The 24,011-nt window shown below is 41.1% G+C and overlaps 1 protein-coding gene and 1 pseudogene across 1 annotated transcript in view; both read right to left on the bottom strand.

The window, feature by feature from the left end:
• The window catches only part of PRIM2 (DNA primase subunit 2), a 336,446-nt gene that overhangs the window by 98,152 nt on the left and 214,283 nt on the right, over positions 1-24,011 (bottom strand). Inside the window, exons 9-10 of the mRNA XM_005899721.3 lie at positions 13,910-13,982; positions 11,484-11,669 (exon numbers count right to left, since the gene is read on the bottom strand). Of these exons, the coding sequence (XP_005899783.1) occupies positions 11,484-11,669; positions 13,910-13,982 (259 nt within the window). The remainder of the gene's footprint in view (positions 1-11,483; positions 11,670-13,909; positions 13,983-24,011) is intronic.
• Positions 20,921-21,483, bottom strand: LOC138985097 (small ribosomal subunit protein eS7-like; annotated as a pseudogene).

The raw sequence follows: 24,011 nt of genomic DNA, 5'->3' as shown, positions 1-24,011 counted from the left end.
GCAATAAGACTTTTTTAGGTGAAAAGATGTAAAGAAAAACCAAAGGATAAAGTAGCTAAGAGGATTAATTTGGCTCAAGATCTACACACTATGTTGCAGACATCAATCATCTCTCTGGGGTATCTCTCCAGTGGGGATAAACAGAGTCAGCAATTCTACTGAGATCCTAGTAGGAAACCAGCTTTCTCCCTCCCTGGCTGAAACCAGAGATGCACTGTGCTTAGTGCCAGCTGGTGTGTGCACGTCCTCTCCCAGGCTGTCCATGGCGGTGCCCACTGTCTCCTCCTGGCTTGTCCTCAAACCCTGACTTTCTAGCCGGCTCTGGCTGCCTGCAGCTCAGCTCACAGAGATCCACAGCACCACAGCCAAGGCTCTGAGATCCAGGATCTGGATTTCTGAGTGAATGTGGGTAGTTCTCCTTGACTCAAGTTTCTTCATTATAAAATGGTGAGGACTGACGTTTGCTCATTCAGATTCTACCATGGTATAAGTAACCAAGGCTCTTATGCAGAGCTCAAGTGGTGAGTAAAACGTCACCTTTGGTTTAAGCCTTCACTGACTACTCTATTCAAAACTACATTCCCTGCCTTCTCCTAGCATCAGGAGTCTGGCCCATTTTGGAGTTTACACTTACCCAATTACCTGGAGTCAATTTACTACTCTGTAAAACCTTAAACTAGTATCTTCTCGTTATCATTTTCTCCTAAGGGCACTGCGAATATTAACAACAAAAATTTAGACTACATTTTAAAATGGTGGGTAATGTGTCATTTTAATACAACTCAATCCATAAGGTATCACTGATAAGACAACAGCTACAAATGAAAGATTAAAGCTGAAGTGTTCTACTTTTTATCTCGTTTTCCTAATGTAAGTATGGCAAGCATTTGCAGTAGAACAGCAAAAGGAGTTATTACTGAAGCAGTTTTTCACCAAAATAGTGTTTGGAGGGAGGGATGATAACACCTATTTTATTCTAATGATAGGTTTAACACAACACATAATTTAATTGAACAGCAGACTAGCTAGCCTCTTGACAACTCATGAAGGCAAGTCCAACCTGCTCATGTCAATGTTTAAATATTAGTTCTTATACTGTGTTATCTAGAATTTGTATTCCAAATGCAATGGAAGGCACGGAGGTAAGAGTTAAAACCTTAACAGGCACACATCTTTATTATACAATAAAATACTTAGAACAGCAAATATAACAGAAGCTTCATATAGCAAAACTTTAAAAAACACATTCTAGAGACTTGGTAGTTGCTAAGGGTACCTTTAAATTGCCACCCAAGAGAAAAGTGACAAAGATTAGACTACTTTCACTAGAAACTACTTTTTATTACATTTCAAATACTTTCCTAGGATATAGCTAATGGGAAAGTTCTAACAAAACAAACTTTTCTTTGAAAGAAAAGCCAAAAACATAACCAATTAAACTAAAGTTTGTGTCCAAACTTTATTATAAAGTTTTATAAAGTTAAATAGATTTATAAATATATGGAGAAAACACGTGAATGATTATAGACTAATCCATTTATCAATTTTTTAAATTAACTGACACTGGTTTAGTACTTTATAAATTACACAGTATTTCATGCATACTCTCATTTCTTTGCAACGTTTTAGTAAGTTACATTGTCCCCTTTTTAATGATGATGTAATCGCAGCTCTGGTGATTAGACACAGAGCCGAAAACCTCTGTTCTAAGCTGAGCCCTCTTAGATTTACATGGCGGGTCAGACATGCCTATATTCTACACAACACGCCTGTTCCTCCTGAAAGCACTTGGGAAAACACATGAAGTGGAATAAGATGGACTGGGGTTCTAACTCCCAGGTGGTGCTAGTGGTAAAGAATCCACCTGCCAATGCAAGAGATGTAAGAGAGGCAGGTTTGATCCCTCGAGGAGGGCATAGCAACCTACACCAGCATTCTTGCCTGGAGAATCCCACAGAAAGAGAAGTCTGGCAGGCTTCAGTCCATTCAGTTGCAGAGAGTCGGGCACGACTGAAGCGACTTAGCACACACGCACAGGTCCACTCATGCACCACCTCTGGCGCCTGGACAAAAACCATTAAACTCTCCATGCTGTTGCTGTTTAGTTGATCAGTTGTGTCCGACTCATTGCTACCTGACCCCATGGACTGTAGGCCACCAAGCTCCACTGTCCATGGGACTTTCAGGCAAGCATACTGGAGTGGGTTGCCATTTCCTTCTCCATGGGATCTTGCTGACCCAGGGATCAAAACGGTGTCTCCTGCATTAGCAGGTGATTCTTTACCAAGGAGCCACCAGGGAAGCCCAAACTCTTCATAGGCAGACGATATGTATTTTGCAGTGCTGTTGTGAGATTAAATGACACAAAGAACATGGAAAGGACTTAGTGACAGCATGGCTGTGTTGCCAGGTCCTAAACCAGCACAAGCATTCCCTTCTGCCCTCTCTGCTTCTGCTCTCTGGCCGCAAGGACCACCAGAGAAAGCAATGAAACAGTGCAGCTGCTGCTGCTAAGTCGCTTCAGTCATGTCCGACTCTGTGCGACCCCATAGATGGCAGCCTACCAGGCTCCTCCGTCCATGCGATTTTCTAGGCGAGAGTACTGGAGTGGGTTGCCATTGCCTTCTCTGATGAAACAGTGCTGCTGCTGCTGCTGCTGCTGCGTCACTTCAGTCGTGTCCGACTCTGTGTGACCCCATAGACAGCAGCCCACCAGGCTCTGCCGTCTCTGGGACTCTCCAGGCAAGAACACTGGAGTGGGTTGCCATTTCCTTCTCCAATGCATGAAAGTGAAAAGTTAAAGTGAAGTCGCTCAGTCATGTCCGACTCTTCGAAACCCCATGGACTGCAGCCCACCAGGCTCCTCCGTCCATGGGATTTCCAGGCAAGAGTACTGGAGTGGGGTGCCATTGCAGACATAGTCAATTACAAATTTATGGTCTGGTATGGTTTCCTCATCAGTAAACAGACCTAAATAATAAATAGTATTCATCTCCTAGGACTGTTTTAATGCGTCCATAAGAGGATGTGTTAAGTATTAATTTTGGTGTCTGGCATAGGCTAGGCACTCACTAAGTGGTTACACTGGACTCATTCTGCTGCAGCCTTTCAATCTCAGTAATTATCACAGGTGACCGCCTCTGCTTGTGCAGGTCCAGAAGGTGTTAGTCTACACTCCTTCCAACATTCCTTAAGCCCTGTTGGCACCCAGCCTTCTGGTAAGTGATCTCCTGCCTCCGTTACTGGAAAGACAGGAGTGGGGGCATGAGTTTACTCAGCTCCGCTTTCTTCCTCCCAACACTTATTTACCAGCTTAAAATCTCTCAGAAAACCACCGTCAAGTCTCAGACAAATATCCTCACTCAACTCCTAACTCATCTCATTCCCTCATTCAACACATTTTACTGACCATCTACGGCCTTTCAGGCACTCAACCAAACGCTGGCTGCTGGGGGCAGGGAGCCAGAACAGAAAAGTTCCTGTTCTCAGGAGCGTGGTGGGAGCGGAGTGGTCACACTGCATAATGACCATACTATAAACAGATGCAGGTTCATAAACGATCTTCCCGTCACCCCAGGCCTCGAGTCCTCACTCACTTCCGGCGCCTCCTGCATCTCCAGGAGCCCCAGTGCTTCCACCCATCCCACGTGAGGACAACCTCTGTCCACACAGGTATCTCCTACAGCAAACAGTTCTATTTCTCGTCTTCCTGATTTCTCAGACTTCTAGACATTACTGCTGTTGCCTCTATTTTGTCATCTATCATCAAGACCAGGAAATCTGTCTCCTGTTCTGTACTTCTCTTAGAAGTAACTTCCAACATATACCACCCATGCTGGGTATCAGGAACAGCTTACTTCAGAAAGCCTTCTCCTTCTTAGTGCCTGGACCCCAGACTATTCTCGCTCTTTCTCTCCAATATTTCTAGTAATTCAGGTCTCACTCCAGGCTCCTCCATCACTACTACAATGGGGTTATCCCTTGAGGCTGAGCCTCTGCTCTCTGCACTGCTCTATATTCTCCATCTGCCCATTCACTTACCTGCATGAGGCTTTTCCCTCCACTCTCCCTGAAGGGCTCTCAAATCCACATCCCTGCGTTTCTCCTCGCAGAACAGCACCTCTCACACTCTAAGGGCTCCATAAGAACCACAGAGGAAGGAAGGAACAGATAAGCCAACCAATCAACCAAGAAGAATTTCTACCTGGACATGGATTTAAATTTACACCAAAAACTCAACTCATGACCCATTTCTCTCTACTCTGATCCCAGACCCACCAGGTCCATGCACAACCTCTGCTCCTGGAGTTCCCACCTTCCTGTTACCTGTGGACTGTCCAACCTCCACTCTCCTGCAACCTCTTCCCTGATTCCTCCATTTAAACTTGTCCTAGTACTACCACGAGAAGACCTGACTCTCTCCCAGTCTAAAGGCTGCATACCACTTCCAGATTCTTTTCTGAAAAAACAATTCTCCCTGTTTAACACTCGCTAGTGGCTTTCTCTTGACTAAAAATGAGGTTCATTTCAAGCAACTCTATTCTCACACTAATCTCTTTCTCCTCCTGTCTCATCTCCTACTTTCCTAAATTCTACACCACAAATAAACAATAGTATTTTGTAAACACTTTTAAGTAGGAAAACCCTCTTTTAAGAGAAATCTTACATAGAATCCCAACACATAAAAATAGATGAAGGTACGGTTTTGTTACACTTGTTAAAGTGTGGACAGAAATCAGATATCTCAATCTCCCCTGTAAACTTCAGTCCTCTTTCCTCTGGAACCTAGGAGTTTCTAAGAACACAGCCTGAAATGCATTCCCTTAGTCTAAATCCCTTAAACATTTCCTAAAACAAATCATTTCTGCTGGAATTCAGTCTTTCCCCTTAACCCTCCTCTGTATTTTAGGTGACATGAAATCTTAACAAGCCATCAGATTCTATTCTACTTGTGCAAACTTTACTGATTACTCTGCATCAAGCTAACCCCACCTTCCTATGAAGTCCTAAATGAGAAGAGCTAGCATTTACTACATGCCAGAATGTGGACTAATCCTTTACCAAATCCTCAACACATCAATCAAGTGTAAACAGGGACAGAGCTATATATCCAGATGGATACACTGTTATTGTCCATATTCTGTAGATGAGGACACATACCAGGTAATCCGCCCAAGTGTGCATACAGTGGAGTCAAATGTCAATTCAGTCTGACTCCAAGTCAGTACTTCATATTAGTTTTCTCCAACCTTTTTCATATGAGCACATGTAAAACACTGTTTTGTAAAGTAAGTGGAAGGAGCTACTCACAGTTGAAGGCAACTAACCCTGAGCACCCCAGGCCCAGCCTGACTCCCTCAAGGGCTCAGGGGGCATCACCGAGTGTGCTGGAGGGGCTCCAGCTGAGGAACTCCGCTGTGTGTGTTCATTTAGTATTGACCAGACCTGACATGCAGCCAGACCTCAAATATATACACATGGGTTACTAACAAAGGACAACATTACCCTCAAATTGCAACAGAAATAGACAAGAGAACAAACAGCTGGAGATTTTCACGCCTCTATTTGATAAACTATGATCACTTAGATTTCTATGAGGCAACATCTAAAAGACAGTTCTCAGTCTGCAGTGTACATTACTTCCATGTGGAGTCTTGGAAACCATCGGCTATGGACCCGCCTCCATAGTCTGATTCTCAGAGTCATCATTTGTGACAAATTCCCAGATACTGCTAAAGCTGATGCTGCTGACTGGGGTCATGGGAGAACCACTGGTATTAAAAAGAAAAACCCAGTGGTAAATATGCTTTATATATGCACACCCCACCAGCCAAAGACTTAATCCTTGGGTGGTCCATTTTTAATGACATAGGTCTGCAATAAGTCATGATGTGAGCTGGATCTGGGACAGAAGATAAGCATTTTGACAGTGCTAAACACTGCCTGACCCAATTATGACAACATGGAGTAGACTTCGGGTACAGCCTCACCAGGGAGGAGAACTCAGCCACACAACACGCTTGTGATCTACACTGCACTTAGTGTCCAACAGAGTTGGGTCAAAGCAATTCAGACAACAGCTCTACAAGCAATCTGATTAAGCAGACACATTGCTTTGAATTTATGAGAAGAATTATCTAGTTCAATTTAATCCTTAACAAAGCCAGTGGCTGAAGGGATTTAATATCCAAATTCCAAGTGAAAGAATATTTAGTGCTAAGTTTCTTCATGCCTTCAATAGAGGTTTGATTAATTTTATCTCTTGCATATAGGGTGAGGCTTTTTCTCAGGTAGACTGCCATGTAAATTATAATTACAACAAGAAAAACTTGCATAAAACTGTACTATGATTCATAAATATATTTTATTTGCATAAAGCATAAGTGCATTTATTTCAGGAATCTCAGAAATAAGACATTCAAAGCTCTGAGTACCTCTTATAGAATCATTCATAAATCCAAAGAATCTTATTTGAAACCTAAGTGCAATTTTCACATGTCCCTGATCCCCACTGACAAGAGTAACTGAAAAAGTTTTACTGTCAAATTTTTAATATATCGTAAACATTCACACTCAATATAATTAATCTAATATAAAAATTCTACATAATACAACTAATACTTTGGGAGTAAGTTATACCCTAAAGCAATTAGTCTGCTACAAGATGATTCATAACAACAGAATGTTCCCTGGAAGTGGGTGATGTTTTAATACTAGAATTCCTTACCCTCTAGTATAATATGCATCCAAATAAAAATGGTATTTGAATATACCGACAGGTCAAATCCATACAGAAGTCTGAAAGCAGACATTCAAAAATCACAACCCCAAACCAGCTGACAACAGTAAAACCTGGGGAATGAGTAGCAGCAACAGAAATGGAAGAAGCATAAAGTGACGGTAGACAACAGTGAAGAGCCTGCCCTGCTTTCCCGTGGTTCCTGCTGCCCGTGCACTGCTGTCCTTTCTTCTCTTTCAACTGATCAGCACCATCACCTCCTTCAAACCTTGATGTGAGACTGATCTCACCAAATCTTCTCTAGCACAACCCTCTCTAGTAACTTCCTGCCTCCATGCCACCTCAACAACATGCTCCTCACCACCATGTTGTGTAATTGAGTTCTGGTTACTTTTCTCAGGTCATTCTATTACCAAATAGACTGAAATCTTACAAAGCAACAGTCTTTTAAAAAATCAGTGTTGGCCAATACAATCTAAAATCCATATTTAAAGAAGTGAAATTCATTTCAACCAAGAGGGAATGTAAGTGGAAACCTTGTTCATACTATTTTCTGTGTAAACTTTTATAACATCTCAAATTGATTATATGATGCTAGTGAATGTTCAAAGCTATGAAATTATGTATCTTTAAATTACACTATCATGACCCTACACAGCTGGTCCCAGTTGGTAGTCATTTATCTAGCAAGACCAGGCCCTACTGGCTACTAATCCTTCAATTCTTAGTAACCGTGTTGGAGGGTGGGGGACAAAGCCTGCATTTGCAGAATCACCTCTGCCACAAGTATACTTTCACAGTTCAATTCCTACTACCTACAAGATGACCGCTTCCTGCTCCCCCAAAAGCAACAGTAAGGTATCCATAATTTCTGCTCAGATGCACAAAGCAACGTATGTCAAATAAGTTACAATGAGGGCATGAACAGAAGAAAAAGCAATCAGAAGTATGGTCACCTGGGAAACCACAGAAAGGAGCAGTCCAGGTGAGAATGACTGAATCACCTCAGAAGCATCCCCCACAGTCAGGAAACAAGCTATCCAACAGAAGCAATGTTCCAAGTCATTTCTGGGCTCAACGTCAGGTCCTTTCATTAGAGCACTACAAAAAATGTCCAATATATCCTCCATAATCGTGCTCTATAAGCAGTATTTTAAGGAATTAATTTCCTATACCTCTAAAAAGTAGTTTTAATTGTATGTACCATTTAACAGTATTTTCGTAAAGAGATGCTAAATTAATTTCATTGCAAATATATGTAAGATATAAACATGAACTTTTAAAAAAAGAGAAAAACATGAACTTTTATTTACAACAACAGACCGTAACAACAGAACACTAGAGAGAAACAGTAAATCATACATGTACCTTAAAATATTTTCATAAAAATAATATATTTGCTGTAATCAGTAATAAGCTAATGAAAATACAGACTGCTACATATTATCTAGAAAGATAAAAATTATTGATTTTTCTTTTCCAATAATTTTTGAAGAAAACTTTTATATTTTAAAATAAAAATCTCATTTGAAAATTTTTTTCAAACACATAGGTTTAAAAGTAAATACTGATGGCCCTGATACGAGACCATCCCAGATACACACATAAGCCAGCGGGGAGGAGGGGGTGCAGGACAGACGCACAAGCCCAAGACCTGGGGCCCAGATCTGCCTCTACCTTCATTCAGCTCCTCTTCCCCTCACGTAGTTATAGCACAAACCAGGCTAAAGAGCTACCTCAACCTCACTAACTTCACTGAAAACCCCACCTCGTAAATCCTTCCTTACTGTGATGGTTAATTTTTTGACCATCACGGCCCCCAGACCTCTGGCCATATTCTGGATATGTCAGTGAGGGTGTTTCTAGAGGAGATTAACATCTGAATTGGTGGACTGAGCAGAGCAGATGCCTCCCCAGCATGGGGTGCCTCATGCAATCCTCCCCTGGCCTGGACAGAACAAATAAGCCAACTCTCCTGTGACTAAGAGGTTATCTCCTCCTGCTTCCCCAGTGGCTCAGATGGTAATGAATCTGCCTGCAGTGCAGGAGACATGACTTCGATCCCTGGGTCAAAAAGATCTTCAGGAGAAGCAAATGGCAACCTTCTCTGGTAATCCTGCCTGAGAATTCCACAGACAGAGAAGCCGGGTGGGATACAGTCCATGGGGTCACAAAGAGTTGTACACGGCTGAGTGACTAACAAATTGTGTGGATCACAACAAACTGGGGAAAGTTCTAAAAGAGATGGGAATACCAGACCACCTGGCCTGCCTCCTGAGAAATCTGTATGCAGGTCAAGAAGCAAGAGTTAGAACCAGACATGGAACAACAGACTAGTTCCAAATTGGGAACAGAGTATGTCAAGGCTGTATATTGTCACCCTGCTTATTTAACTTATATGCAGAGTACATCATGAGAAATGCTGGGCTGGATGAAGCACAAACTGGAATCAAGATTGCCGGGAGAAACATCAATAATTTCAGATATGCAGATGATACCATCCCTATGGCAGAAAGTGAAGAACTAAAGAGCCCCTTGATGAAAGTGAAGAGGAGAGTGAAAACATTGGCTTAAAACTCAAAATTCAGAAAACTAAGATAATCTGGTACCATTACTTCATGGCAAATAAATGGGGAAAAAATGGAAACAGTGACAGACTTTATTTTCTTGGGGTCTAAAATCACTGCAGGTGGTGATTGCAGCCATGAAATTAAAACACGCTTGCTCCTTGGAAGAAAAGCTATGACCAACCTAGACAGTATATTAAAAAGCAGAGACATTACTTTGTCAACAAAGGTCCATCTAGTTAAAGCTATGGTTTTTCCAGTAGTCATGTATGGATGGGAGAGTTGGACTATAAAGAAAGCTGAGTTCCAAAGAATTGATGCTCTTGAATTGTGGTGTTGGAGAAGACTCTTGAGAGTCCCCTGGACTGCAAGAAGATCAAACCAGTCCATCCTAAAGGAAATCAGTCCTGAATATTCATTGGAAGAACTGATGCGGAACCTGAAACTCCAACACTTTGGCCACCTGACGCGAAGAACTGACTCACTAGAAAAGACCCTGATGCTGGGAAAGACTGAAGGCAGGAGGAGAAGGGGACGACAGAGGATGAAATGGTTGGATGGCATCACCGACTTGATGGACATGAGTTTGAGTAAGCTCCGGGAGCTGGTGATGGACAAGGAAGCCAGGCGTGCTGTGGTCCATGGGGTCACAAAGAGTAGGACACAACTGAGCGAATGAACTGAGTTACTAACACACACACACACCTCCTGTCTGAGGGCTGTGAGTTCACTCACGGACTTTTTTTTCCTGCCTTCACACTCAAATTGAAACACCAACTCTTTCCTCTTGGTTCTCCAGCCTGCTACCTGAAGATTTTGGGGACTCAGCCTCCATAATCACATGGGCTGTTAAATACCTGTCTTTCTGTGTACACACACACACACACACACACACACACACACACACACAATTGGTTCTGTTTCTCTGGAGAACCCTAACACACCTATCTACTTAATACATCAACTTCCTAATAAAAAGATCAAAAAACATTTTCAATAACATACAGTGATGTCAATGACAGAGCAAAGTTCTCACAACGGCTAATTTACAGACTTTCCAGTCATTTAGTAGCATGATAGAATTCAACAAAACTTTAAAACTGTCTACAGTCTTTCACCAAGTAAACTGATCCTCTGATGAATACATACAGAGGACACAATCAGAGTTATAATCAGAGATTTATGTGCTCAGGATATTGTTTGCAATAACATTTATGACACTGTCAAATGGATACAACCAAGTGTTCAATAACATGCAAATAATTAAGCAAATTATATCACTTTCAAAGGACGTGATTTCATGCAACTAATACAAATGATATTTTCAAAAATGATTCAACCACCTAAGAAAATGATCATAATATAGTGTCAGTTTTTAAAATGAGAAAAAACAATGATATCTCAAGTTTACAGTGATAAACATCTATCTAAAAATTCCCTATGAAAGATTTAGAAAACGAACTTATGGTTGCCAGGGGGAAAGGATAATTAAGGAGTTTGGGAAGGTCATGTACACACTGCTATATTCAAAATGGATAGCCAACAAAGATCTATTGTATAGCACACAAAAGTCTACTCAGCGTTACGTGCCAGCCTGGATGGGAGGGGGGTTGGAGGAAAATGGGTACATGTATATGTATGACAAAGTCCCACTGCTATTCATCTGAAACTACCACAACATTGTTAATTGGCTATACCCAAATACAAAACAAATTTTAAAGTTTGAGGAAAAATAAATTCCCTGTGAAAGATTCTGCATAGCACAATAAAATGCATTCAGAACTGTTTTCACTTTATTCTTTCTCAGCATTTCCTAGTTCTGTGCATGTATGTATATATGCCTATATATATTACATATACACACGCATTCCTACAGAAACACAACTCAGAACACAATTTCAGGTACAGCGATACTGGCAGTCTACCTACCAAAGAGAAGTACAGCATCCTCATCCAAGCATTACTTTACATCTTACATTGGCTGTTTCAATCTTACCCTTTGAACTGAATCAACCTTTCCCAACCTTCTGTTTAGCAAATATTAGATTAATTAATGAGTTTCTTTTTACATAGGTAAATTATAGAATTTCAACTACATTATAGGGGCATATTGAAAAATTTTTTAGTCTTCAGACCAAATTAAAATTTCAGTTACTGCTCAGATTTTCCAAAATTACCTTGTCTGGATCCATCTTCCCTCTGATAAATTCTTGCTTCCAGAACTGCAACGCCTGTTCCAAGGTTAGGCCAATGCCCTTAAGGAAGAGGCCATACTGCATGCGGCCCCCATGACGGAGATGGTGATTTTCCCGCAGGGCTTTATGTAACTGACGCATGCAGGGTGGGAAGGACTTGGTAGAAAGCTACAGAAAAAAAGAATATTTTGTTATTTATCAATCTCCACAATATCTGTTACAAAATCAATCTAATTTGCAAATTACAAATTCAGTTTAACTGGAATAAAAACAAAAACCATAAAGAAGTTATTATTGTCTCACTGTGACTACAGATGAATTGTTTTTCTTATTAATATTCTTATACTGATTACATGTCAAAATGATAATATTTTAGATATATTAGGTTAAGTAAATTATTAACATTTATTTCACCTATTTTCTTTTTTTTTTAATTAAACTTTCTCTTTTGAGATAACTATAGATTCCCATGCAGTTGTAAGAAATAATGCAAAGAGATGTCATGTATCTGGTTCCCCCTAAAGGTAATATCTTGTAAACCTGTAGTGAATTATCACCACCAAGATACTGACACTAACACAATTTAGATTTTCTGTGACACTCACGTGCTCATATCTGTGTACTTAACTCTATGGAACTTTTTCCCATGTAGGTTCAAGAATTCCCCCCCACCCAACCAGGCTCCTTCCTATCTCCCTTCTTATAACCTCCACCTTCTGCAGCCTGCCCCCACCATTCCCGAACCCTTGGCAACCACTAAGCTATTCTCCACCTCTGTAACTTTGTCATTTCAAGTGTTACATAAATAGAATCATATAAAGTTTTGAGAGTGGCTTTTTACTCAGCATAATTCCTACAAAATTCTTCTAAATTATTGCAGCTATCAATAGCTCGTTCCTTTTTTATTGCTGAGTAATATCTCCTCAGTGTGTGGATGTAATACCATTTGTCTAACCATTCACTCATTCACTCATTGAAGGACATTTGGGTCAAATCCAGTTTAGGGTTATTTCAAATAAATGAGTGTATGGGTTTTCATGTATACCTAACATTTCATTTTACTGGGAAATATGTTCAAAAGTACAACTGGTGAATCACAGATGAAATTTTAAAATAACCCAAAAGTAAACACAAAAATAAGAGAAATGGCTCTCAAAAGGCAAATTCAAATAAATGTGTTAAAGAAATTAACAATTAAAGAAAACTTTTTTCATTTATGGTCTCAGCTGTATCTCCCTCACCTTCTCAAGTATCCTCCTCCTGAGACTTAACTCCCACCTCTCATGGGCTCCTTGGCAGGTTCCACTTTGCTTGTGAGCAGGGATGGGTCTCACTTTGCTCCCCTGACTGACCAGGCAGCCTCTTTGTCTTTCATTGTAACAACTTCTACTTGATTATAATTTCTTGAATAGGAAGATGATCTATTCATTTTGGTCTCCAAAAGCTCAGAATCTCCCCCTACTCACCATTATAACTCTTGTTTCCAAGCATTAAAACCTCAGTGTACTTTTAATTTATTGTAAATAAATTGGTAATTATCTAAACAAAGATTATTTATGGTTGACTTACTTTCCCTTTTTTGGGTAATGCAGAAATCCTAAAGTGCATTAAAGTGAAATTCTATACAGTAAAAGTGTAGTTGAGTGTACACACATTGATTCTCCTATAGAGCTTCACAAAGTGAAGCTGAAATGAACTGCCCACTCTGGAGGCAACACAAGACCTATACTTAGTGTCATGGAATACTCTGCATCCTTCTCAAATTTATATGCCAAGTCCTAACCCCACAATCTCAGAATGTGGCTGTATCTAGAGCTGGGACCTGTAAGAAGGCAATCAAGGTTAAATGAGATCATGGGGGTGGGGCCATGGTCCAAGGTGATTAGCAGCCTTCTAAGCAGAGAAAGAGACAGAGGGATGGGGCAGACACCCAGAAGCCAAGAAGAGAGGCCCTCAGAAGAAACTGATAGCTGACAGCTTGATCATGAACTCTCGCCTCCAGAAATGTGAGAAGATAAGATCCTGTTGTTCAGAGTACCCAGCCTGTGGTTTGCTGTTACAGCAGCCCTAGGAGACAGCTATACTTAGTACTCTCCATTTCTCCTTTCCTAAATTATATGGTGTTTAAATATAAACACATAAATACTATTTAAGTGTCATCACTTAAAAGAAACCTCCTTTTGGAAAACTGGTTAAATTGTTTTTATCAGACTACAAATAATTTTCTGATTGTTTGGTTTTCCTATAATGACAAAAAGTCATATGCACAGCACATGGCATTTATTTTTAAAATGATTGGCAAGCAATGAAATAACATTCTCTTCCATCACCCCACCCTAAAAATAATCTTTGGTTGAAGAAAATCTTTTTTCTCTGTTGACAAAGGTTTAACAGGATGAGATGCTTACCGAATCGATCTGATCTAAAGAAATCTTGCCAGCATTGCCCTGTGTACTGTAGTCTTGACCAGTGTAGGAATGACTAAAAAAAAAAAAAAGAATAAAATATCAAAATCGAATTTATAAAACATACTTTGATCACCTCAAAGGAAATTTTCAAAATTCTGACAAAAAGTCACGAGAAAACATTTCATACGTAAACCTTAGGAGAAACATAGCCAAGTGTTTTAAAGGTATTTCATAGAATATGTTTAAGTAACTTTCCCCATAAATAATACAGAAATATAGTGCTCATCTGTGTCTCCCGATTCCTAATTTAGAGTACTGTTTCCTTAAGAGCAATATGCAAACTGTTGTTAAAGTTCACACTCCTCTACTACTGACCCCTTATAACATCACAGCACAGTGGTGGTGGTGGTTTAGTCACTAAGTCATGTCCAACTCTTGCGACCCCATGGACTGTAGCCCACCAGGCTCCTCTGTCCGTGGGATTCTCCAAGCAAGAATACTGGAGTGGGTTACCACTTCCTTCTCCAACAGCACAGCACAAAGCTAGGGATAAACAGAGCTTATGTCTGAAGTCATTGCTCAGCAGGCCCTAGAGTGAGTCACCAAGACTCTCCACACTCTGGATGCCTGTCTGTCAAATGGAGACGGCACTGCCTGCCTGCAGTGTTGACGACAGGTTGGAGTTGAAATATTTTTCGTTAAAGGACCTAACATATCGTAATCACTATTCATTAAAATAAGTAACATGTGAACAGCACCTACATGTGCAGAGTCCTCATCCATATCCTTACAACAGCCCCAAACGAGTGAGTTTACTGTATATTTGAGAAGAGGGGAACTTCTGGGGTCAGAGAGCAAGGCAGCAGTACAGCAGGAATTCAAACTTTTGACTCCCAACTTCCTGTTTGTTCACTACACTACACTACTCTACTACTCTCTTCCCTGTGATACACTGTCGTCTTATATATTTAGAAATGAGGAAATGCAACATGGTTCATTCTACCTAAAGGCTCCACCTGTACACTTTATCACCTCCTTGATACAACTCCACACCCACAGCTCCATCAACAGGGACTCAGATGCAGACATCCAGAAAACCACAGTCAAACAGGGGTTCATGCAGACCTAACAACTAAAGGAAGTTCTGGACTAAAGTATCATTACAATCACAGGGGATTCCAGATGCTCTACTCTCTACCGCTCGGCACTAGAGCTTCTTGCTGCTAGTTAACATATGACCTCAAGATGCTCTCAAGTGCTGCCCTCAAGGGCTTCCCTGGTGGCTCAGATGGTAAAGCATCTGCCTGCAATGTGGGAGACCCAGGTTCAATCCCTGAGTCAGGAAGATCCCCTGGAGAAGGAAATGGCAACCCACTCCAGTACTCTTGCCTGGAAAATCCCATGGATGGAGGAGCCTGGTAGTCTATAGTCCATGGGGTCACAAAGAGTCAGAAATGACTGGGCAGCTTTCGCTTTCTTTCAAGACTCTCTGTAGAAAAGCTGTTCTACAATCAATCAAGTCACTGATTAAACAATGCGTACGGATTATGAAGCAAAACTACGGGCTATCTCAAGACACTGTAGCCACTGGCGAGGAAAGTGTCACAAGTACAGACATCCCCTCCCCAAAATCCCCCCTCTATGGGCCAAGAATGGTCAGAATCACTCTGAGAGCAGGACACGCAAATGGTGGAGAGTGACACAGAATGATGTTGTGCCTAAAACACATCTCTGGCCTTTGGTTTTATTTCTCCCTCCAGTAACAAATTTCTGACAGTATACCATAAAGGGATTCATTCTCTTTAGCCTTGGACTAGTAATACCATGGCACATAAAACTCAGGCTAAGTTAAAACAACAGCTGCAATTTAATTTTAATATTTCACATTTTAATACAGAACACAACCAGAGAAATGTTTCAGTGAAGTGAAGTGTTAGTCACTCCATCGTGTCTGACTCTTTGCGACTCTATGGACTGTAGCCCACCAGGCTCCTCTGTCCATGGAATTCTCCAGGCAAGAATACTGCAGTGGGTTGCCATTCTCTTCCAGGGGATCTTTCTGACCCAGGTTCAATCCCCACAAAGTAAAAACACATTTCACTTTCCAATGTATCTTATACATAGGGCAATGAAAACAGCACAGGCTACGAGTCTGATGACCTGCTGTTGTTTCTGTTCTTTAAATCACTGGTTTGGCAAATTGGCAATCAGCATTATTATCATTTGTAAAATAGTGTTAATAATGTAAAATAGTATTAATAATGCCAGGCCTGCCTAACTGACAGAAATGCTGGGGAAATCAAATGAAAATAATAAATTCAAACTGCTAACTAAAGTCACTAAAGCATATTCCAGTACACAGACTGGAATGTACATATTCCAGTACATAGACTGGAATGTACATATTCCAGTACATACACAAAACTGCCTTATGGCAGTCTTGACCAGTAAGTACAGAGGACAACAAAACAGGATGGGAAGGGAGGCAGCTGATCCTGGAGAGAATTCGTCCCCCAGTTAGGAGATGCTGGGTCACTCCTTGACCCTTGCGTTTCTTAGGCTATAAATTGATCACAATCATCTAACAGAACTTTTCAGCTCAAATATATGAACAAATATAAAAGCCTTATATAAATGACGTACAAACATGATTATAGTTATGAGTAAACAGTTTTCTCAGCCCAGATTAATGCAGTATACAAAGTACAAAGAGAAGATGTATATAAAAAGGACCTAAAAGGCAGTATAAAATGCTTCCTCAGTGCTTTGATAGGATATGCAAAAGGGCCAAATTTCAAGGAAAAAAGTTAAAAAGAGAATGGTAGCAATGATAAACACAATGAATTTGCTGGGTATAAATAATTACAGAGAGAATATAAGGAAACTGTCAGACATCACATTTCTAAAAACATTATGAATAGACAGGAAGATGGCCACCAGCCAACCCAGTAAGGGCAAGCGTGAAACTCTCAGAAGAAAAGTGACAGAAATTTAGAACTGAAGCATAAGTACTGGGAATAAGACTTCTCCCCCATTCATTCAGGATCAGAAAGGCTAGCTTGTATCTTGTTAAAGGAGTCAGTACACCACAGCTATTTAATACATACTTGAACTAGTTATGGATAGGTGAAGCCAAGGTGGGGAGGATTTTCAGATACAAGAAAGAGAAATCATGAGAAGCAGTGTATCCAATGGTCTGTAAACAGTAAAGAACCATAAAACTATCTGGGGAAAGAATTCACATGAGCAGTTTATACTCGAGAAAGAAAGCAGAAATTGGAAGGACTGAGCAATAGAAAATCAGTTGGAAGAATATAATAATATTCCAGACAAGAGAAGTCTTTGTAAAAACTGTAAAATAGCAGCAACAGACAGAGAAAGGTAGGCAATTAAGGCAAAAGAAAAAGGAACAAATAGTGCTGCCATAAAAGAATAAAAATCCTTAAGAACAACTCACATTAGCTCATGAGACAGGACCCTTGGCTTTTACTTGGAAGTGCAGAGGGAGCTATGAGATGAGACTCCCAACAGGCCCAGGACAAGTGAGGCGCCTCCTGCCACCCTCAGAGCCTGGGGCAGCTTCATGTCACACAGCTCCCAAATAACGCAGCTGCTACACTAACGAGTGAAAACATGTGTCATGAACTGTCAAAATATTGTCTTGGTTTCATGACTTTAAAAACTTCATCAATTTTATGAACAAATATTTCTTAATCACTGTACTAGGGTAATAGAGAAAAATTAATACAAATGTTTTGCTACTTTTTTATTGTAATTTTTAAAAGTAAAAACAATTTCTAATTGGTTTGATACACACACACACACACAAACACCAAAAAACACTGTTTTTCAGCCCATTGTAAATAATCACAGCTTTAAGAAATACTTGCTATCACTAATATACAGTTTTAACAAGGGGGATTTAGTCAGCATAAAAGCTTTCTTAGTTTTAACCTTCCATAGAAAAATAAATTGAGACACAACACAAATGTCACGTTTTCAACACAGTAGACAAAAAAATATTTTAATGGGTCACAAAATTCAAATTATTTCACTAATTATTATCCTGGCAAATATAAAGAGGAATTTATGACTAATCAGAGAATCTTAAAAAGTCAAAATTTGATTTAATTCTCAGTTTAGCCACTAATCTGGCACAAGTAAAAAAGAAAAAGGATAAGTCCAACTATGCATTAATTGTGTGCGTTAGTCGTTCAGTTGTGTCTGACTCTTTGCAACCCCATGAACCTCTGCTCCTGTCCATGGAATTCTCCAGGCAAGAACACTGGTGTGGGTTGCCACGCCCTCCCCCAGGGAATCTTCCCAACCCAGGGATCAAATCTGGGTCTCCTGCATTGCAGGCAGATTCTTCACCATCTGAACCACCAAGTTGTTCATCCATAAATGTGGAGAGTAACTTATTTCCATCCTGTATGCTAATTTATCTTCTATTTGCTAGAGTGTCTGGCGAAAGGCACTGAAGGTAAAATGGTATCGTTTTTCTCAAGTTACCAAAAAGTCAGAGAATAAAGACGTGGGTCCACTATAATTGTACAGTTACACTGCACTGTGCAAACAACACAAACACCTGCACTCACCAAAGAGAACTAGAGAAATGCAGAAACCCAGAACGAACCTTATTTTTTTAAAGGCCATTAGAATGTCAGACTCTCTATAACAGACTTTCTCTATCACAGTAGTTGTCCTTTTCTAATTACCCTTTTTTTTTAAAAAAAATAAACTTTCAGGAGTCTCTGCACAGTTCTTCAATGCTTCATCAAGCACTTTTTTGACCAAGGAAGAGTCACAAAGTCGTGATGGGCCCAGAGATGATACAAATAGTGCAACATGACGAGGTGTTGAGAACCCCGACGAGGATGCAGAGAACAGGCCCTTCTCAAAGCAGGGGGAGGACCCATCATGTGCAGCCCCAAAATGGCACCACAGAGGGGGTGCTCAGGGGCAGCATCCAGAATTCTGAGTGTCCGGAGAATGCTATTGAGACAACTGACCACGGTGTCCAGGCTGATCAGAGACACTTGCCATGCCAGCTCAAGGCCAGAGAAGAAGGTGACCTGGGTGGGCCTGGACAGCAGAGGGGACGAGCAGGAGACCACAGTCAGGGAGTAACAGAAAAGTCACGGGCCTGGTTGTTTTAGTGTTTTTACCATTTGTAGTTGAACAATTTTATTTGCATTAAAAACACTCTTAAATTTTGACCTGGTTCAGAAAAGTACATATTGTGAGTTTATTAGCATTGCTGGACCGTTTAAAAGTAAGCACATGATAAAGAGGTGACATTTAGGGATAATAAAAGAGTCTGTTTTCTCAGCAAGTAGAGGGTTACACATATCAGGTGGACAAGTAGAAAGAGATCAGTGAAACCAAGGAAATTTCACAGTTTATAGATGAAGAGGTAGGGTTAGGCCACAAAAAAGACAAGCAGAGGCAAGAGAGAAAAAAAAGAGCTGAAACTGAGCGGGTGGGCCATGAAACACAGGTCTCCAAGCAAAAACCATCAAGATAAAAGGCAAATCCTATCTCCTTTTGCAATAACATAGTGCTAAATCATGACTTCAATGATTTTGTCTTGTCAAGTGACAATGAAGGTCTTGTCAAGTTTAAAACCTTTAAAACCCTAAACTTGTGCATTATAATACTTTCTGAGAAAAGTAAATTTTGCAATTGTGTATAACAAACCCTTAGCTTACAAGGAAGAAATTCAGTGTTTGTCCTTGATTATTTTTTCTGTTTTGTTTTGAGGTGATGGTCCTAAGTTATTCATCTACAATAAGAGAACTAATTGTACGCAAAATATACAAAAGCATCTGTCTACATGTTCAACAGGCCTACATACCACTTAATTAAAACTCAGTCACATCTGAGAAACTTTCCCCTCCCACATTATCTTGCTCATTAAACAGTAACATGTAAATAGAGTTAGGTTTCCAATAGAGTTAAAAATCACAATAAACAGAAAATTGTAAAGCTAAGAAAGGTTTCAACAAATTAAAGCTGAAGGGAGAAAAGACTTTCAAATATTCATAACACATATTTACGTAACCATATTTGACATGATACCATTTTCAGTCCCATTAAATCTAGGGAGGAGGGGGCTGAGGATCATGAGACAGGAAGGCACAGTCGGTCACAGCCACAGGGAACCAATGCTCCAAACACCACCACACAAACACTGAACTTACACAATAAAAATGAAGTGGCTATACAAAGAGTTCTGAAACATACACAACTGCACACATCTGATTGTGAAAGGCAGACCCATGCCTGGTCTTTGTAGAAACAACAGAAAACTAAGCCCGGTTCAACAAACCACTAAGGACAATAACAAGCACTTTGGGTCTCAATAGGGAGCCAGGTTTGGGTGCTGAAAATAAGAGTCGGAAACAAAAGGAAAAAATTACACGAAAGTGGGTTGTGGGTCTCATGATAAATCAGCTGGCTAAGGAAAAAACCCTTTTCTGCTGTGTCACTGAACTCAGCAGAGACGGCCATCACACCTCTGCTCAGTGGTCTGTGGGAGCCCCCACCCCCAAGCCCCAAGACACGGGGCCCCAGGGCGCAAGCTGGCAACACAGGTGATCGCTCTCTAATCACTTCCCTTGCTCGGCCCTGGGAAGAAACTTGAAGGAGGGAGCAGGAGGAGTGGAACAGCTGCAACAGCTTAAGAATCAGCCACAATTCTTCCGTACCTTCATAATTTTCCCAAGTCCAATCTGCCCAAAGCAATCAGGGAGCACAGCAGAGTAAGGGAGAGCCAAGCAGGATGGTGAGGAGCTCAGGGGTCAGACCCACAAGTTCTGGCTGTTACACTTACTGCCTGCTGACTCTGCTTCCAATTTCCTTACAGGGAAACAGGGATCATAAAAGGGGTCACGAAAGTATCCCCTCCATGGGCTACAGTGAGGATCAAAGGAGATGTTTTTGTTGCATGATTCTTCACTCAAGTTGTTTTTTTAAATTGTGAATAATATTTTACTTAGTCATATTTGTTTACAATTGAAGCTCTGGCAATTCAAAATTTATATCCTTGCCCAGGAGCTTCTTATAGACACCAGAAAACGTTAAACCTTGGGTTCCACACTGTTCTGCTGTGCTTTACGAGCTGCCTGCCATCTGGCTTCATGCGGATTTTCCTGCCCACAATCTCACTTGGGAAAACCAAGTCCTCCAGGATGGTGTCATGCAAAGCTACCAGTGTGCAGCTCCTGGGTAGTTTTTGCTTGTTTTTTTGTACAGCTTTTTCGAGTTTGCTTAGGCAGAATTCTCGTCTGAGCAATAAAGACAACGCGCTTCCCACTGAACTTCTCCAGCTCACATACCAGCAGGACCTGAATTTTCTGGAGAAATTTCAGTTGAGGAACGGGAACAAAGATTATGATACCTTTCTGACCACCACCAACTTCAATTTCCTTGGTGGCCATGATGTTCAGCTTCTGCAGCTGGGCCCTGAGGTCCAAGTTCATCTCCAGCTCCAGGAGGGCCTGGGAGATGCCCAACTCAAACTCAGGGGGCTTCTCACCACTGGGCTTCACAATCCTGCTGGGCCTGGACATGGCCTGGGCCCTGCCAGTGTAGCCAACACCTCAGTCAGACTGTAATACTCATCATCACCCAGGCCTCTAGACATTTTGGCTACTGCTTTTCTCTACTGTTAACATTCACCAGTTTCTTCCCTTTATTATCAGGAAGAAAGCAAACTCCTTTCCTATCTTCCTTAAACTATCACATATAATATTTAATCTTGAAGTAGAATTTAGATGTCTTTGAATAACCTGATGATTTGGAAGCTTATACCTATATCTACACTCTTAGGAAGTTTTCACGGTGCCAAACTCCAACTGTAAACACTGCAGGTTTCAGTGGGACCCAGCTGTGCCAAGCTGCATGTCCAACATGGTAGCCACCAGCCAACTGTAGCAACTGGGTACTTGAAATGCAGCTTAGTCAGAATTAAGACATTCTATGGGTGTAAAGTCTGCACTGGATTTCCAAGACTTACTATGAAAAAATAATGTAAAACATTTCATTAATAAATTTTCATACCAATTACATGTTGAAGTGAGTTAAATAAGATTATTACTAAAATCAATGAGACTGAAGTAATTTAAAATTACACATCTGGCTCATGTCTGTGGTGCTCACTGCTTCTCCTGAGCAGCATGGTCGCAGAGAGCAGACAGTGACCAAGGCTGCCAAGGTCCTCCCGTGAGGACTAGGTCCACCTGGAGAAATGCCAGCTGACCTGTCCGGACTCTTGTCTGCCAAGTTAGGTCAGACTCTGCTGGTCATATTCGGAATACAAGCTGCAACTCCAGCTGACTCTTAATATATCTGTTTTCGCAGCACTGTGCTTGAGAATCAAGGTTCCAAACTTGAGCCACAGTTCGCCATTTCTACGAATTTCATGAATTCTGATTAGCCTGGAGGTAACTTGAATCTTGAGAAACCTGTATGCAGGTCAGGAAGCAACAGTTAGAACTGGACATGGAACAACAGACTGGTTCCAAATCGGAAAAGGAGTACATCAAGGCTGTATATTGTCACTCTGCTTATTTAACTTCTATGCAGAGTACATCATGAGAAACGCTGGGCTGGAGGAAGCACAGGCTGGAATCAAGATTGCCAGGAAAAATATGAATAACTTCAGATATGCAGATGACACCACCCTTATGGCAGAAAGTGAAGAAGAACTAAAGAGCCTCTTGATAAAAGTCAAAGAGGAGAGCGAAAACGTTGGCTTAAAGCTCAACATTCAGAAAACAAAGATCATGGCATTTGGTCCCATCACTTCATGGCAAATAGATGGGGAAACAATGGAAATAGTGGCTGACTTAATTTTTCTGGGCTCCAAAATCACTGCAGGTGGTGACTGCAGCCATGAAATTAAAAGACACTTACTCCTTGGAAGGAAAGTTATGACCAACCTAGACAGCATATTAAAAAGCAGAGACATTCCTTTGTCAACAAAGGTCTGTCTAGTCAAGGCTATGGTTTTTCCAGTGGTCATGTATGGATGTGAGAGTTGGACTATAAAGAAAGCTGAGCGCTGAAGAATTGATGCTTTTGAACTGTGGTGTTGGAGAAGACTCTTGAGAGTCCCTTGGACTATAAGGAGATTCAACCAGTCTATCCTAAAGGAAATCAGTCCTGAATATTCATTGGAAGGACTGATGCTGAAGCTGAAACTCCAATACTTTGGCCACCTGATGCAAACAGCTGACTCATTTAAAAAGAGCCTGATGCTGGGAAAGACTGAGGGCAGGAGGAGAAGGGACAGTAGAGGATGAGATGGTTGGATAGCATCACCAACTCAATGGACATGGGTTTGGGTAGACTCTGGGAGTTGGTGATGGACAGGGAGGCCTGGCATGCTGCAGTTCATGGGGTCACAAAGAGTCGACCACGACTGAGCGACTGAACTGAACTGAATGAACCTGAATCTTCAGGGGTTGAGGGTAGCACATTTCTGTCTGGGAGTCTTTGGGCTTCATGGTCCACCTCAACACTGCTGAACCAAGGTCACTCTGAAGTTAACTTGGCCTCTTTGTTACCATTGCCAAAAGCCCCTGACCACCACACCCTTTAGCACCCCAACCAATCACCTAAAGCCAACCTTCCAGCAGGAATTTTCTTTGTCTTGTGGCTATAAAAATTGGCTACTAACTCACAAAAACTGTCAACCCTCCCTGGCCTGTCAGGAGTTGTGCGCTCAAAGTGCCCACTTTATCTCTGCTCTTTGTTCTTAATAAACTCACTCTTTCCTGCAGTTCTCTGTGTCTGGAAATTCTTTTCCAACCTGCACTCAGACTGCCTCAACAGACACTTAATCACAACTCTCCATTCTCATCTGTAAGAAGCTATGCTGGGGTAGGTATGACCACAGGACCGGGGCCCAGGCTGGACAGAACTCACCTTCCAACCTCAGAAAGTATCTCCATGCCCTCCCTCCTCAATGACAGACAAACTCTGAGGTTCATAGAACAGTAACACATAAAACACATTTCCTTTCCGTGTCAACTATCTACCAGTAGTCTTGAAAGACGTTTACTCCTGTTTACTCCTTTCCATCTGGCAGCTATAG

Source organism: Bos mutus, chromosome 23 (genome assembly GCF_027580195.1).
Source record: "Bos mutus isolate GX-2022 chromosome 23, NWIPB_WYAK_1.1, whole genome shotgun sequence".
Classification (NCBI taxonomy): domain Eukaryota; kingdom Metazoa; phylum Chordata; class Mammalia; order Artiodactyla; family Bovidae; genus Bos; species Bos mutus.
Note: the sequence above shows the minus strand (reverse complement) of the source record. Positions and strands in the feature narration are given on the sequence as shown.